The sequence below is a fragment of the Panthera onca genome, chromosome A1 (assembly GCF_046562875.1).
Source record: "Panthera onca isolate mPanOnc1 chromosome A1, mPanOnc1 haplotype 2, whole genome shotgun sequence".
In the NCBI taxonomy this organism is placed as follows: Eukaryota; Metazoa; Chordata; class Mammalia; order Carnivora; family Felidae; genus Panthera; species Panthera onca.
In genome coordinates, this window is record NC_138339.1 from 58,451,612 (window position 1) to 58,465,648 (window position 14,037).

The following is a 14,037-nucleotide window of genomic DNA, read 5'->3' on the forward strand; positions in this document are numbered from 1 at the left end:
CTCTTTAATCCACAAGTCAGCAGCACCCTGCCCCTTGAGAAGAATGCAGAACACACATTTGAAAGTGAATATGCATATTCGCTCATGGGGCACAGGTATATATTTGGTATGTATACATTCTGAAGTTACATGCAAATGCTTCTTAAATAGCATCCTTTACCGAAGAGACTCACAGATTGGCACTAACTTCCATAAGTTAAGGTCAGCCACTCTGCGCATTTGTGATTAAGTTTTGTTTCCAACTCCCACCCCCACCTGAACATCCCATATCAGCAGAACTGAAGATTCCCTGAAGAGAACAAGTCCTAACTAAGAGTACAGTGTCTCTCAATTAAATGAAGAAACACTTTCCACAGTGCCTTTGGAAAGACCAGAATTTTCCCCCTCAGATGCAACATGCCTTTTTAAGTCCTGTAACATCACCAGTTATTTTCCAAATGAGTTTACAAGATAGTAAAATGGTTGCCAAGTTGTTGTCCAATGAATTCTGTCAATAGGACTCTTATGAAAAAGTGCGAGAATTTAAAATAAAGCTGAACGAAAACTGGGAACATCTCCTTTCTGAACACCAAAGAGTACTCTTCTTATGACCGAAGACAGCAGATCTCTCAAGCTGCTGTAAAGTTTGGTCTAAAAAAACAACTAGAAAGATTTTGGCTTTCTCACAGCCACCTATGTCTTTTTGAAAAAGTGAACCTCAGGTTTCAATTTCTTTACCTAGTGACCTCCCTCCTCCCCACTCCCCAATTCTATACATTTAGATAACCTGAATCAATTCCCATCGACTAGTTTTCCAGTGTTTCAAAGAGACAATCAAGATATATTGGCAATAAGTATTAAATAACACCCCCTCCATTTTTTTGTGGTATACGATAATCCTTCACTCCAATAATGTTTTAATCAAGATACACCACACATTGCCAGGGAGGTTAATCTTATTAAGCAATTACTGGGTAAGTATCCAGCAGAAGCAAATTAAAATGTAAGCAAAACAAGGGTATGTGAGTTCCATCTAAGATGGCACATCGATAGAGATTTCATTACTTGGTCTTTAGGAGTGTTTACATTGCTCAGATTTGGAAAGGAGTCTAATAGACAGGGCAGCCTACACTCTCTGATATGTTAGTGGAAACAAAGCACTTGATTAATTAGTTAGGAGAGTATGTTCTTTGGGCTTTGTCTTCCCTTTTCCATTTGTTGTTGTTCATGGTTTATTTTTTCTCCATTCTCTCTTTCAATTAAACCTTAATGTGGTTGGTTTGGTTGTTGGGTTTCACATCAAGAAAAGGGAGCCCACAGACTGCCAGAATCACTCACCATCTCGAGTGTATTTCTATGTTAAAAGGAATGAACTCATACATCTTCATTACAAGAGCACAGAGCACTTTTTCTATAGATCTGGGATTAGATAAGCCTTGAGAACGAAGATTCAATACAGTGTTCTGACCTGGTCAGATAACATAAGGGAATCCAGTTTGATTGGCTAGGCCCAGAGGCAAAGAATACAAGAGCTTTTAAAGGGCACATCACATGTAGCCAATTTGTGCACTGATCTTAAGAAAGAATAAACTCCCAAGTAGAATTTCATGGATCATTCTCAAAACCTATCACTCATTTTAAAGTCAAGGTGTCCTCTATATCAGAGGTCAGCAAATAACATCTCATGAACCAAATCAGGCCAGCCATGTGTTTTTGCAAATAAAGTTTTATTGGAGCACAGCCATATTCATTCATTGCCTATGGCTGCTTTTGCACTACAACAATGGAGCTGAGTAGATGCAACAGAGATGAGATGGCCCACTAAAGCATAAAATATTTGTTACCTGACCCATTATGGAAGTTTGCCTACTACTCTGTATCATTTGCAAACCTATGTCTGCTCTCATTGGACTGTTCTGCAACTATAAATTATAGGAGATGAGGCAGAAGAGACCAAACTCCCAATAGATCAGCCTTTCCGTCTTGACCAAGGGTTGGGCATATTTTGGGTAACACTGCATCGACAGATTCTGTGTAACATATGACTCTAGAGTTGGTCCAGCTGGTTACAACTGTCAGCTCCATCACTTAGCTGCTTGAACATAAGCAGGTCATTTGTCCTCCCTCAGCCACCAATTCCTCATCCATAAAATGGAACTCCTCACACTTGGCATCCAGTATAAAGGAGACAGTGCTTGTAAAACATGGTGTGTGGCATCAGGCAGTTAATAAGAGATCCGGGAATATTAGTTGTCACTGACATCATCATGCCATCTCTCAGTTACTCCATTTAACAAGCATCCACGGGCTGACACTTCTTATGAGGTATTGTAGTTTCCAAAGGTGAAGGCTGCCTTCAGAATGTCAAGATAGAGAGTCTTTCTGCTTCATCTTTTCCCTTTGCCTTCTAAGAATTAGAACCAATCCAGATGTGGAGACTTCTTCCCAAACATTTGCTTGATGAGGTCAGTGGGAAGCAAGACTTCCCATTCACAAGGGCCAATGTGCAAAACAAGCTGGCCCGTTCCCCACAGCATTATTTGTCTCACTGCAGCTTGAGTTCTATCACTGCCAGACTGTCTGTTTTAAGCCCCACCATTCTCGGTTTATAACTCAGCTGTAAACATTTATTTGTGCCTGGAGCACATTTCTTTCCTACCCTTTGAAAAAAAAAAATCAGAATTTCCAGATGGTATGCAAGTTGGAAAAAAATGGCAAAGACTGTTATTCTGTTTAGAAACATGTTTTTCTACACTTGCCCTTTCAGCAAAAACTTCATAATGATTTTTACTAGTTGGCTTAATGCATGGTACTAGGAGCCAGATTAGCAGGGAGGTTGGTAATTCTTCCTCTGGCTCTTGTCAGCCTCTCAATGAACACAGCCCAGGGTTTCAAAATGATCACTTCTCTACATGGGGCTTTTTCAAAGTCAGTGAAGTTCCCAGAAGGGCAAGGGGTGGTTATGTTTGAGCCAACCATTACAATACTGCACGTCTACTGGCAAATATACCAGTAGCCTACATACCAATGTAACAACTCCTCTCAGTTTGGAGGCCATCTTATTCTCCCTTTGTTGCATGTGAGTACTGCTTACGCACTTCATATTGCTGATTTTAGCTTCTGATTGCTACCCACAACCCCGTTCTAAGTTGTATAATTTCTGTTGTACCTGACATCATTGTGGGTTGACATGGGTATTAATAGCAAGATAATCTATCTCCCTCCCTAGTGCATTTATCCTCACTTGTGCTGGCACGTTTCTCTTTCAGAGTTGACTTGTACATCCAGAGGGTGGTCCCTGCCACCTGTTTGGATACACACCTCTTTGTATGTCTTGTACTTAGGCCAATGTCCGAAAAGCAGCCAACGGGGTGATTAGAAATGTGGGTTCTGGAAGCGTTCGTATTTTGGATCCCAGTTCTACCACTTAAGAGCTGTGTGACCTTAAGCAAGTCACTGTATTTTCATGGTTCTCTAATCTGAAAACCGGAAAAGTCACAAACATATCAGGAGATGGCATGGCCAGCAGTAACCACTCAGTAAATTTTAGCTGCTATAAATAACACTAATAAACTGAACTACATATTAATGCAGAATCATGCTCACCTGAATGGTCAGATAAATAAATGTCTGTTAATTCCCCTAGTGGCAAAGAGTTGGCCATTTTTACCTAAGGTGACAAATTGGGTTTCAAAAGATGTAAAGGCCACATGTAGTCCCAACTGCTGAAGGATTTTATAAAAATCATTATTGCTGTGTGATGTTGTGAATACATCATGGGAGCAGTGAACACTGAGGATAGAAATCTATTCCTGAAGAATAGCCAGCCAGCAGCAGGGTGAAGGCTGATGGGCTGATTCAGAGGAGCTGTAGTGTAAGGCAGTGAATCTAATGTCCTTAGGAGAATCTCTTTGCCTATCTCTTGGTTAAACAGAAGCTTCAGATGGTTGTCCTGATTCCCAAATAAATGGAAACGAGGTGTAATGACTGAAGCAATAATCTGAATTCAACTTTATTTGCAATAGATAAAAATATGTGAGGCAGAATAATCTGTAAGGCAGATTTATGCTGAGGTGCCTCTGGAGTTCGGTTAAGTTTAGGAAGTATTAATATGAGGTTTCATTTCCCGGCTATGACTATGAGTCCATTCCCGTTATCACTTGTTTGGGGAATAGTCTCGCTGTTTCCATAAATGAATTATGGCAACATTTTCTGAAATGATTAGCTCCTAATGTGGCTATGGAAGGCTGTCGTTTTGCTTGACATCAGTCTTATTTAACTGGTTGGAATTTTAGGTACGTGTTTCTGAAATAGGCAATAGCTTCACATTTACATGAGCACTCTTCCGTGGAGTTATAGAGGTGGACTATCCTATAAAATTGATCATTTAGAGTGTTGCCTCAAAAATCCAAGAAATCTCATCTTTAAGCTGGAGATGAATCAGCCAGAACCATCATGAAGCATCTGCTTTTTAGGGCAAAATGATCATCATCTCCACTTTTGGTCCTGCATCTCATAGATAGGGAGGAAAGTTTGACATAGAAGCCGCAGCTCAGGGAAATGTGGGTGGGACTCAGTGCTCCTTGCAGGACACGATGCTCAGTCACTACCCAGAACCCAAGGGTGGTGGCCAGTCTTTCACTGAATGATTATGGGATGGCTGTTTAAATCTTCTCCTGATGCCACCAATTGAAGCCCACATTGAGTCCCTGGGACCTTGCCCTGCTGCCTGGATGAGGGATACTGGGGGTATGATATGCATCCCAACGTTTGATGTTGAGCAAAAGTTACCTAGCGCTATAGTAGATGCTTGACAAATATTTGTTGCGTCAAGTATGAATGAATGATCTCCACAACATTGCTTGGGACACTTGTTAGTCATTGTTAAATAAAATCTGGCAGCTTTTTGCTAAAGTAGGCTCCAGAAAGTTGTCTACCTGAAAAGCAGCTAGAGTATACAGCAACATGGGCAATTTGGAACTCGATCTTGTGACTTTGTTTTTTCTGCTTTTAGCACCTTCCTTCACGTGACTGGTCCCTCCTTATCTATAGACATATTGATCACTCATTGAATATTGATTTCAGCTGCTCTAGAAAATGACTTCCTGCTTCACTGAGTCCTATCCCACCCTGTGGCCCTTTATCTCATTGTTACCTACACTAGTTCATTGTACCTATGCTGGGCAGCCTATATTTTAACTATACCATCATAAATTTATACTCTAAATCTGGGGAAAATAGTTATGGCTGTGTTTGGGTAGCACAACACCTGGGTAGAAAGATGTAGAAGTGCCACAGATTGGGTACTACATATGTTACCCTGGTTAATCCTCAGAAACCACCCCATTATACAGATGAGTAGACAAACCCAGAAAAAGGGAGTGGTTAGCCCAAAGACAACAGCTAGTGGTTGTCAGAGCTGGGATTCAAACCCAGGGCTGACAGCTTCACTGTCCAACATGCCTCCTGAGGTCTCAGATCTTCTCAGTAAAGGATAGAAAGTGTGATTACTTTGCTTCCTTGTTGTCTGTCTCTCAGTGGCACCCCATTAGGAATTAGCCATGTTGGGGTCCTAGAACACAAGCAGGGCCAGGGAGAGCCCAGATTTAGATCCTCCTTGGTGGGACTGGGAGCCTGACTCAGGGTGCTGGCCTCCTTGACCTTCAGGAGCAGCACAGATCTTCACTCCTGTTGGACACCAGCCCAGGGATTTGACCTCTAGGAACAGAGCTACTGAGACCGTTCCCCACACTGGCTTCAGCAGTTTACAAATGACAGCTTTCCTATTTATGTCTTTCAAGGCAATGTTTGCATAACATTTTTTCCTTTCTTATTGTTTTTAACATTACAGAAGTTTTGCACACTCAATTTATTTTATTCTTTTAACGTTTTATTTTTGAGACAGAGACAGAGCATGAATGGGGGCAGGTCAGAGAGAGAGGGACACACAGAATCCGAAACAGGCTCCAGGCTCTGAGCTTTCAGCACAGAGCCCGACGCGGGGCTCGAACTCACGGACTGTGAGATCATGACCTGAGCTGAAGTGGGACGCTTAACCGACTAAGCCACCCAGGCACCCCTGCACACTCAATTTAAAGATGTTTTTTAATTATGTAGAAAAGTTTTTTTTTTCCTCTGTTACAAAGAATGTTGTGTAACAACTGGCAAATTTGAATCAGATCTTTAAGTTAGAAATACATTGTATCAATGTTAATTTACTGTTTTTAATAATTGTACAGTGGCTCTGAAAAAGAATGCCTTTGTTTTTAGGAAAAACACATAGAAGAATCAAGAGGTAAAAGGAACTACCTATCTGTAACTTATTCTCCATTCTTCAGGAAAAAAACAGAGAAAAGAAAGAATGATAGAACAAATATGTATTAAATTTATGGAATCTGGGTGAATGATATACAGGAATTCTTTGTACTGTTTTCTAAAAATGTTACTGTAAATCTGAAATTATTTCAAAATGAAGATTTTTTTATATAAAAGTATTGAAAACTCCACTTTGCAAAAGCAGAATTCAGTTGCCATTATCTGGAGAATTTACTTTGAAAGTAGTCACTAGCTTTTAATAGTAATTGTAACTTATGTTAAACGAATTGAATTTGTTAAAAGTGAAATCGGATAACCTTTCCTCCCTCCTACGGACCACACACACACACACACACACACACACCCCCCACACACCACACACACTCTTTGTAGCATATATCCAGAGATGACTCACCCCTCCTCACCCCCTAGCTCTCTCTGTTAGAACACAGTAGACTACAGTGTAATGTCCCATATGATACTCTGAGTCCAAACCTCTCTCATGTAGATAAAGACCCTGAGACTTTGAGAGCTAGAACTGCCTCAAACTAGTCAGCGCCTTAGTAGCAAGGAGGGAGTTCAAACAAACAGTTCATTTACACCCCTGTTTCTTTCCACAAAAGGTCCAAGGTTAAATATGAGGAATAAGACCCTTCGCTTTTGGTTGTTATCTAACAACCTTTCCACCATATTCCAGTCTCCCTGGTTTGCTTATTTATCTATAAGGTTTTATACAAAAGGTACATTAAGAGTTTATTCATGATTTTTGAAGAGGGTTTTCAGTGAAGGTTCCTTTAAATAGTAAATTTCTCCATAAAGCTTTCAAGCTTTTGGTTTTACTGGGGGAGGGGGGGAGTCAGTTTACATGCAACTTTTCAAAGTAAATCTACTTTAAGGCACTCATTTTTATCTGGTGGTCACAGGGGTTATGTTAAAACACCCCAGCAGCTGGGCAGGTAAAACTTGATTCAGTTCAGCAAGCATTTATAAATCATCCATGGTTTGCCAGGTGCAAACCATATAGAACCCAAAGATGCATTTGCACCTCTATCTGACCTCAGGGAGTACAGTGTCTAATATGAGAGACTTACGAAGGCAAGCAAAATCAATTATAGGACCTAACAACAGGTGCTGGACCCTGCAGTAGACTTAAGTGTAAATGCTATGAACACTCAGAGAAAGAGTCTACTTATTTGTTGGTAGGAGTGAAGGCTGGGTGTAAAGGAAAAGACAGCATCAGTGTGAAGGTGCAGCTGACCTGGACCTTCATTTCAGGGCTACTCAGTAAAACAGGTTTATCAATAAAGTAATCATACCAGCTCTGGAAAGTCCCACCAAAAATCAGTAGTGGGAACAGATCCCAACCAACAATTTTACACTTGTTCCCATAGTTAAGTCTATTCCAGAAGAATTAGACACTGTCTCTTGATTGGTAGATATACAAATATATAAACATAGATATACACATATACATAAGCATATATATCACATATCCATGCAATGTTTTTTTTTTCTTTTTCTTTTAGAAAATCTTTTACTCTAGGGGCCCCTAGGTGGTCAGTTGGTTTACTGTCTGACTCTTGATTTGGGTTCAGGTCATGATCTCACAGTTCTGAGATCGAGCCCCACAACAGGCTCCAGGATGACCTGCTTAGGATTCTCTCTCCCTCTCTCTCTGCCCCTTCCCATAAGATACTCTGCTCACACGCACACACATTCATTCATTCATTCTCTCTCTCTCTCTGTCTCTCTCTTCTCTCTCTCTCTCTCTCTCTCTCAAAATAAATAAATTTTTAAAAAAGGAAAATCCTTTACTCTAAAAAGAAAGCCAGGTGCTTTCCCATATAGCTCTTAATTTTTTTATTTAATTAAATGAAGCTAACTAGCATATATTTTGCTATTATTATGTGCCAGGCTCTGTACAAAGCCCTTTGTACACTTCCATTTGTTACTCCCACCCTATGAGATAGTTACTATAAAGAAGAATGGAGACCCAGAGAGGTTAAGCAAATTGCTAGAGGTCCACAGCAAGGAAGAACCAGAGACAGAATTTAAACCCACTGTGTCTGGCTGCAAAACCTGTACTTCATCACCCAATGTACTTCCTCCTTTAGTGGATTGGAAATGAAGAAGGGGAGCATATGAAATCCTAGGAGGAGGTGTGAATACTGAAAAGGCAGCCTGTACTCACTGATGGTAGCAGCTAATTTACAGAAGGTGGTGTCCTGAAGTTGGGTCTAGTAAAAGAACAGGGCTCCCACTGCTGTACAAACCAAGCCCCTGAGGCTCCTTGTCTGAATTCCTCCAAAGCAACCATTCTCTGGCAGCTGGCTCCCTTGTGAATCTCTTACATCCTCATTGGGCTTGACATTATCAAAATCCGTTTAGGTTTCAACAGTAGATTAGCAGGCTCGTGGGTGCTGATTTCCTGCTTCTTTTTCATATCCTGTCATTAACCCAGCAACCCCTGAAAGCCCAACAGACATGAAGGAAAGCCCATCTTATTAAGTTTAAAGATGAATAATTTCTTTAAAATTCTTTTTTTATTTTAAATGAATTTCTTTAACTTGTTGCCACACTGTGATTGCTGGGTTTATTTTTGGTTTCTATCAGAGGCCCCTAAACTATTCTTCCCCAGGGGTCTTTTTTATTACACCTCTTCCTTACTGGGTCCTTTTTATCATATCCCTTCCCCCCAAAGACCCTAATGTGGGGGAGGGGGAAGTCTGCCAAAAGCAGCATTTTTACATACAAATTAGTTTTCAAATTATAATAATTAGAGCTTCTGATTAATGGATAATAACAAGTATTTCCCCCTGGACATGCCATTATTTCAGCAAAATCAACAACACTCCAGGCTGAGAGCCTTATTGATAATAATAGTAATGGTAGCTAATTTTTATTTAGGACTTCTGTTGCGCCTAAAATTAAGAGCTTTGCATGCATTAACTCATTAAATCCTCACAACAACCCTCTGAAATAAGTAATAGTATCCCAACTATTCAGATGTGGGAACTAAGACATAGAGAATTGATACACTTAGCAAGTATCAAAGGTAGGATTTGAACCAGGGCAGTCTCCGCCCAGAATCTCTGTTCTTCCATACCATGCATTATTCCTCCCCCTACAGAGAAGTATTCCATGTCCATTATCCACATAAACATGTTTGAGGAATAAACCATCTAGTTCCATCTAAAGGTTTGACCCACTCGGGACTTACTATCTATTTCTTTCCTTTTTTTTTTTTTTTTTTTTTTTTTTTTTTTTTTTTAATTTTTTTTTTTCAACGTTTTTTATTTATTTTTGGGACAGAGAGAGACAGAGCATGAACAGGGGAGGGGCAGAGAGAGAGGGAGACACAGAATCGGAAACAGGCTCCAGGCTCCGAGCCATCAGCCCAGAGCCTGACGCGGGGCTCAAACTCACGGACCGCGAGATCGTGACCTGGCTGAAGTCGGACGCTTAACCGACTGCGCCACCCAGGCGCCCCAGTCTTTCCTTAGCGATATTATGTGACGAGAGCTTCCAAACTTCCCTCAGAAACCTGTTCCCTAGTTTTGTTTTTCTAGAGGTCAAGAATTTCTTCTTACAATCTCAACCATTGTTTCTCCTGCTTTATTTTAAGCCCTTGCTGACTTTTTATTTGATCCCCTATTGAGCTAAATAAAAATGAATCATTCCCTCTCTTGTTTAAAAAGAAAAAATAAAAAGGAAAAAAAATAACGTCATACCCTCAAGTCATTCTGTGTTTTTCTTTTATAATTTAGATATGGAAAACCATCAGAAATCCAAAAATTTCACCTCTCCATTTTACAGATGGAGAAAGTAGCATCAAGGTCATTTATGAGTCTTGTCTTAATGCAGGGGCCAGAATAGTGACAGACCAGGTCTGCTAAGTCAGACAGCTTCACTAACACTTTGTGCCAGCCTTCAGCTGCTTGTGGTTCCCACAACCTCTCCTGACCATTCAAATCTTTTACACTGGACTGTTGCCAAATATAGATAAATATTTTCTCAAGAACCCATCCGTTCCAGAATGCAGAAGGGAACTTGATTCCCATCCTTTGCCCATTGGGCAGAAGAGGTTTTCCAATCCACAAGGCCATCAAAGTGATGGGTTGAAAAGTGAAAAGTCCCCCAGAACTTCTTTCAGAAGTCCCATTTGAACAAATCACAAATGACCATGATAAAACTAGGTTCCATCTAGGTTGTGTTCCCATTTAAGGGATCAGGGAAATGAGACTCCAAGAGATTAACTGCTTTCCTTGTGTGACTACTAGCAACTCCCAGATTTTCCTGAATTCTGTGCTTGCAAATAAAACCACCCTCAGAAGTTGAGAAGGTACTGGCGAGTTCATTGCTATTAAATCCTCTTTAAAAATAGGTATTTCTGGAACTCCTTTCACTAAAGTTTTGAAGGAAGCTCAATGTGGGCAACCAATATTTTCTGTATTAGTGATTTCAAATGCAACAGAGATGCTATGATGATGCCATGACAGAGGTGTGATTTCCACAGTGTGCTTAGATCCCTCCTGCTAACTCAAGGAAGGAGTCACCCCCAATATTAGATCAGTCTGACATCAAGTCCTTATTTTCTACAGTTATTTACTTTAGACTAATTTTTGTTCACAGTTGCTTCTTTCTATTTTAATTTATGAAAATGTCAGAGTATATTGGACTTGTCTATGGCTGGAAAGAATAATTAAAGGCTACAAGAATTAGATTTGGTGCCAAATTAATATCACTCTCTTCTCCCCTGCTGATAATTTTACACCCCAGTCATATTTGAGGTTATTGGAAGCTTTACCTGTGCTTCCCAGACTCCAGCTCTTACTATATTTGGTCAGTTAATACTAACCAAAGAAGTTTAGAAAGCATGGTGCCAGTATTTCACATGCCCTGGGTTATGAGTTTATACTTAAAGACAAACTTGCCATGAGTTTAATAGTAATTTTTTTGAAACTCCTGGCATGCAATTAAACAGAAATGTAGAACCAACAAATGTGTACAGATATCACTGACTTGATGTCAATTCCTGCTTTCCAGTGTCCTGGTCATTGAAAAACAGCAGCATAGACAGTGGTGAAGCAGAAGTTGGTCGACGGGTGACCCAAGAAGTCCCACCAGGCGTGTTTTGGAGATCACAGATTCACATCAGTCAACCCCAGTTCTTAAAGTTCAATATCTCCCTTGGGAAGGATGCTCTCTTCGGTGTTTACATAAGAAGAGGACTTCCGCCATCCCATGCCCAGGTATGAACATACTTGATATAACTATGAGTTTTAAAAAATTACTACTCCTCACCCACTAGGATGACTATTGTTGGAAGTTGAACAATAACAAGTGTTGGCAGGGTGTGGAGAAATTGGAACATTGGTATGTTGCTGGTAGGAATGTAAAATGGTGCAGCTCCTGTGGAAAACAGTTTGACAGTTCTTCAAAAGTTAAACATAGAGTCACCATCTGACCCAGTAATTCCACTTCTAGGCATATACACAGAGAATTGAAAAGGTTATTTCTCATAAAAACATACACATGAACATTCAAAGCAGCATAATTCATAATAGTCAAAAAGTGGAAACAACCCAAATGCCCATGAACTGGATGAATGGATAAACAAAATGTGATATATGCATACCGTGAAATACTATGCAACTATATCAAGGAATGAAGTGTTGTTATACACTACAACATTGATGAGTCTGAAAAGTATGGTGTTAGGTGACAGAATCCAGATACAAAAGCCCATATATTGTATGATTCCATTTATACTGTCAAGAATAGGCAAATCCATAGAGATGGAAAGGGGATTAGTGATTGCCAGGGGTGAGAGAGGAGGGAATTGTTACTGACTGCTGGTAGGTATGATAGGTTTCTTTTAGGAATGTTGTAAATGCTCAGGAATTAGAGAGTGGTGATAGTTGTACAACATTGTGAATACACTCAAAAACTACTAGAATGTAGGAGCATCTGGGTGGCCCAGTCAGTTAAGTGTCCAACTTTGGCTCAGGTCATAATCTCACAGTTTGTGAGTTTGAGCTCAGTGTCAGGCTCTGTGCTAAAGCTGGGAGCCCTGATCCTGCTTCAGATTATGTGTCTCCCCCTCTCTCTCTATGCCCCTCCCCAAATTGCTCTCTGACTCTCTCTCAAAAACTAAATAAAAAATAATTTTAAAATTAAAAAAAAAGCACTACTAGAATGTAAAATGGCATAGTTTATGTTGTTTGTATGGTGTGTCCAAAAAAAATAAATAAATAAAATAAAAAGATAACATTCCTACCTGAAGAAGTCAGCTTTGCTAGCCCTGGGGGTGAATCCTCAGGCACTTTTCAGGTATTCTAGTTATTGTATTAGTTTGTTAAAATATCACTAGGAGACATCCCAGTGAATTTAAAAAGAGTTGTGTAACACTGACCAAAATTCAGCCATTTCTCTATGATTTCTGTTCTTCTGTTCTACCCTCTACTGAGTTCCTTGGGACATCCTTAGCACTTTGAAAGTCAGATTATCCCATGTTGGGAATGAAGAGACTGGATTAGAGTATGAATTTCATTGTCTCTTCTCTCACCCCTCCTTTAATTTGTCCTGGCAGAGATTTTATTATATACCCACCATTGGGGATAAATTAACACCCACCTAGCTTGGTTTTCTTTTCCAATAAGAATTGCATATCCTGAGAAAAACCACGTAGGGCTTTCCCGCCTCATTTGCTTTCAAATCCGGCAAGTACATAAAGAAGTACATTAGGAAAATACCCCAGTGGAAGGAAAACTTCCTTAACTACCCATTATATGCAGTCAAAGATGACTTTAAAATGTGTTGGAAAGGTATTCATCTAGAAAATTGAATTGAAAGAATTGCGAGCTCTAAACCCATTGGCAGATGCAAAGGCATCAGACCACCATTTCCTTGGCTTTGGCTCCTGGCAGACATCGCTAATCACTAATCGAGGGCTGCACTTTGTCCTCAGTGATCTCAATGCACAGATACCTCCCACAGAACCCTCAAGGCAGCTGCTACCAACTGACCAGTGTTGGCTCTCATGATGAAACTTATTTGCAGCCCCATCTTTACAACCTGAAAGTATCACAGAGCCTTAGAGGAGAGCTTTGGGGGCTTTTTGTTTTCTGTTTTGTTTTAGCATACACAGTCCATGCTATAGGGACCAATATGTAAAGTAGTAATCAATAAATCCTCCATCCATCCACCCATCCAGAAAAATATTTATTGGTTGAGGCACTGATTATTCAGGGATGAGTTAACACAGCCCCTGACCAAGCAGAACTCCCGATACAAAAATTGTATCTGCTCTTCAAAGAGATTCTCATCAAGAGAAAGAGAGGAAGTGGGCTGACAGGAATCCCTGTGGCATTTCTGTAACTTCTGGCAGGCAGCAGGGTGATGCTCTGGGAAGTTAAGTAAATTGTGAGGTGGTCTCCTTGACCTTCAGGCTCCACTGATTCTACTACAGCACCACTTGCAGTGGTGGTGAAATCTGCTTATTGGCCTTATTCGAGTAAATATGAACATGCCTCTGGACACAGCTGAGAATAACTTTCCTCTCAGCCAGTTGGATGCAAGGTGCTTTGCTGGAGAAAAACGCTTCTTCCCGACACTGTTCCAAAGCACTGTTATCCCCCTTCCCTTGCATGCTCTGAACAACTAGTATCATGGAAAAGCAAATGATCATGGCAAGTCAAGTAGGTAACTCTGTAACTGAGTGATAGTGGACAGCAGGCAGAA

The 14,037-nt window shown here is 40.3% G+C and overlaps 1 protein-coding gene across 12 annotated transcripts in view; it reads left to right on the forward strand.

Moving 5' to 3' along the window:
- The window catches only part of TENM2 (teneurin transmembrane protein 2), a 1,291,685-nt gene that overhangs the window by 1,076,112 nt on the left and 201,536 nt on the right, over nucleotides 1–14,037 (forward strand). For all 12 annotated transcript variants that reach the window (XM_060634955.3, XM_060634958.3, XM_078446587.2 and 9 more), the window contains one exon: nucleotides 11,341–11,546. In XM_060634955.3, coding sequence (XP_060490938.2) covers nucleotides 11,341–11,546 — 206 coding nt within the window. The remainder of the gene's footprint in view (nucleotides 1–11,340; nucleotides 11,547–14,037) is intronic.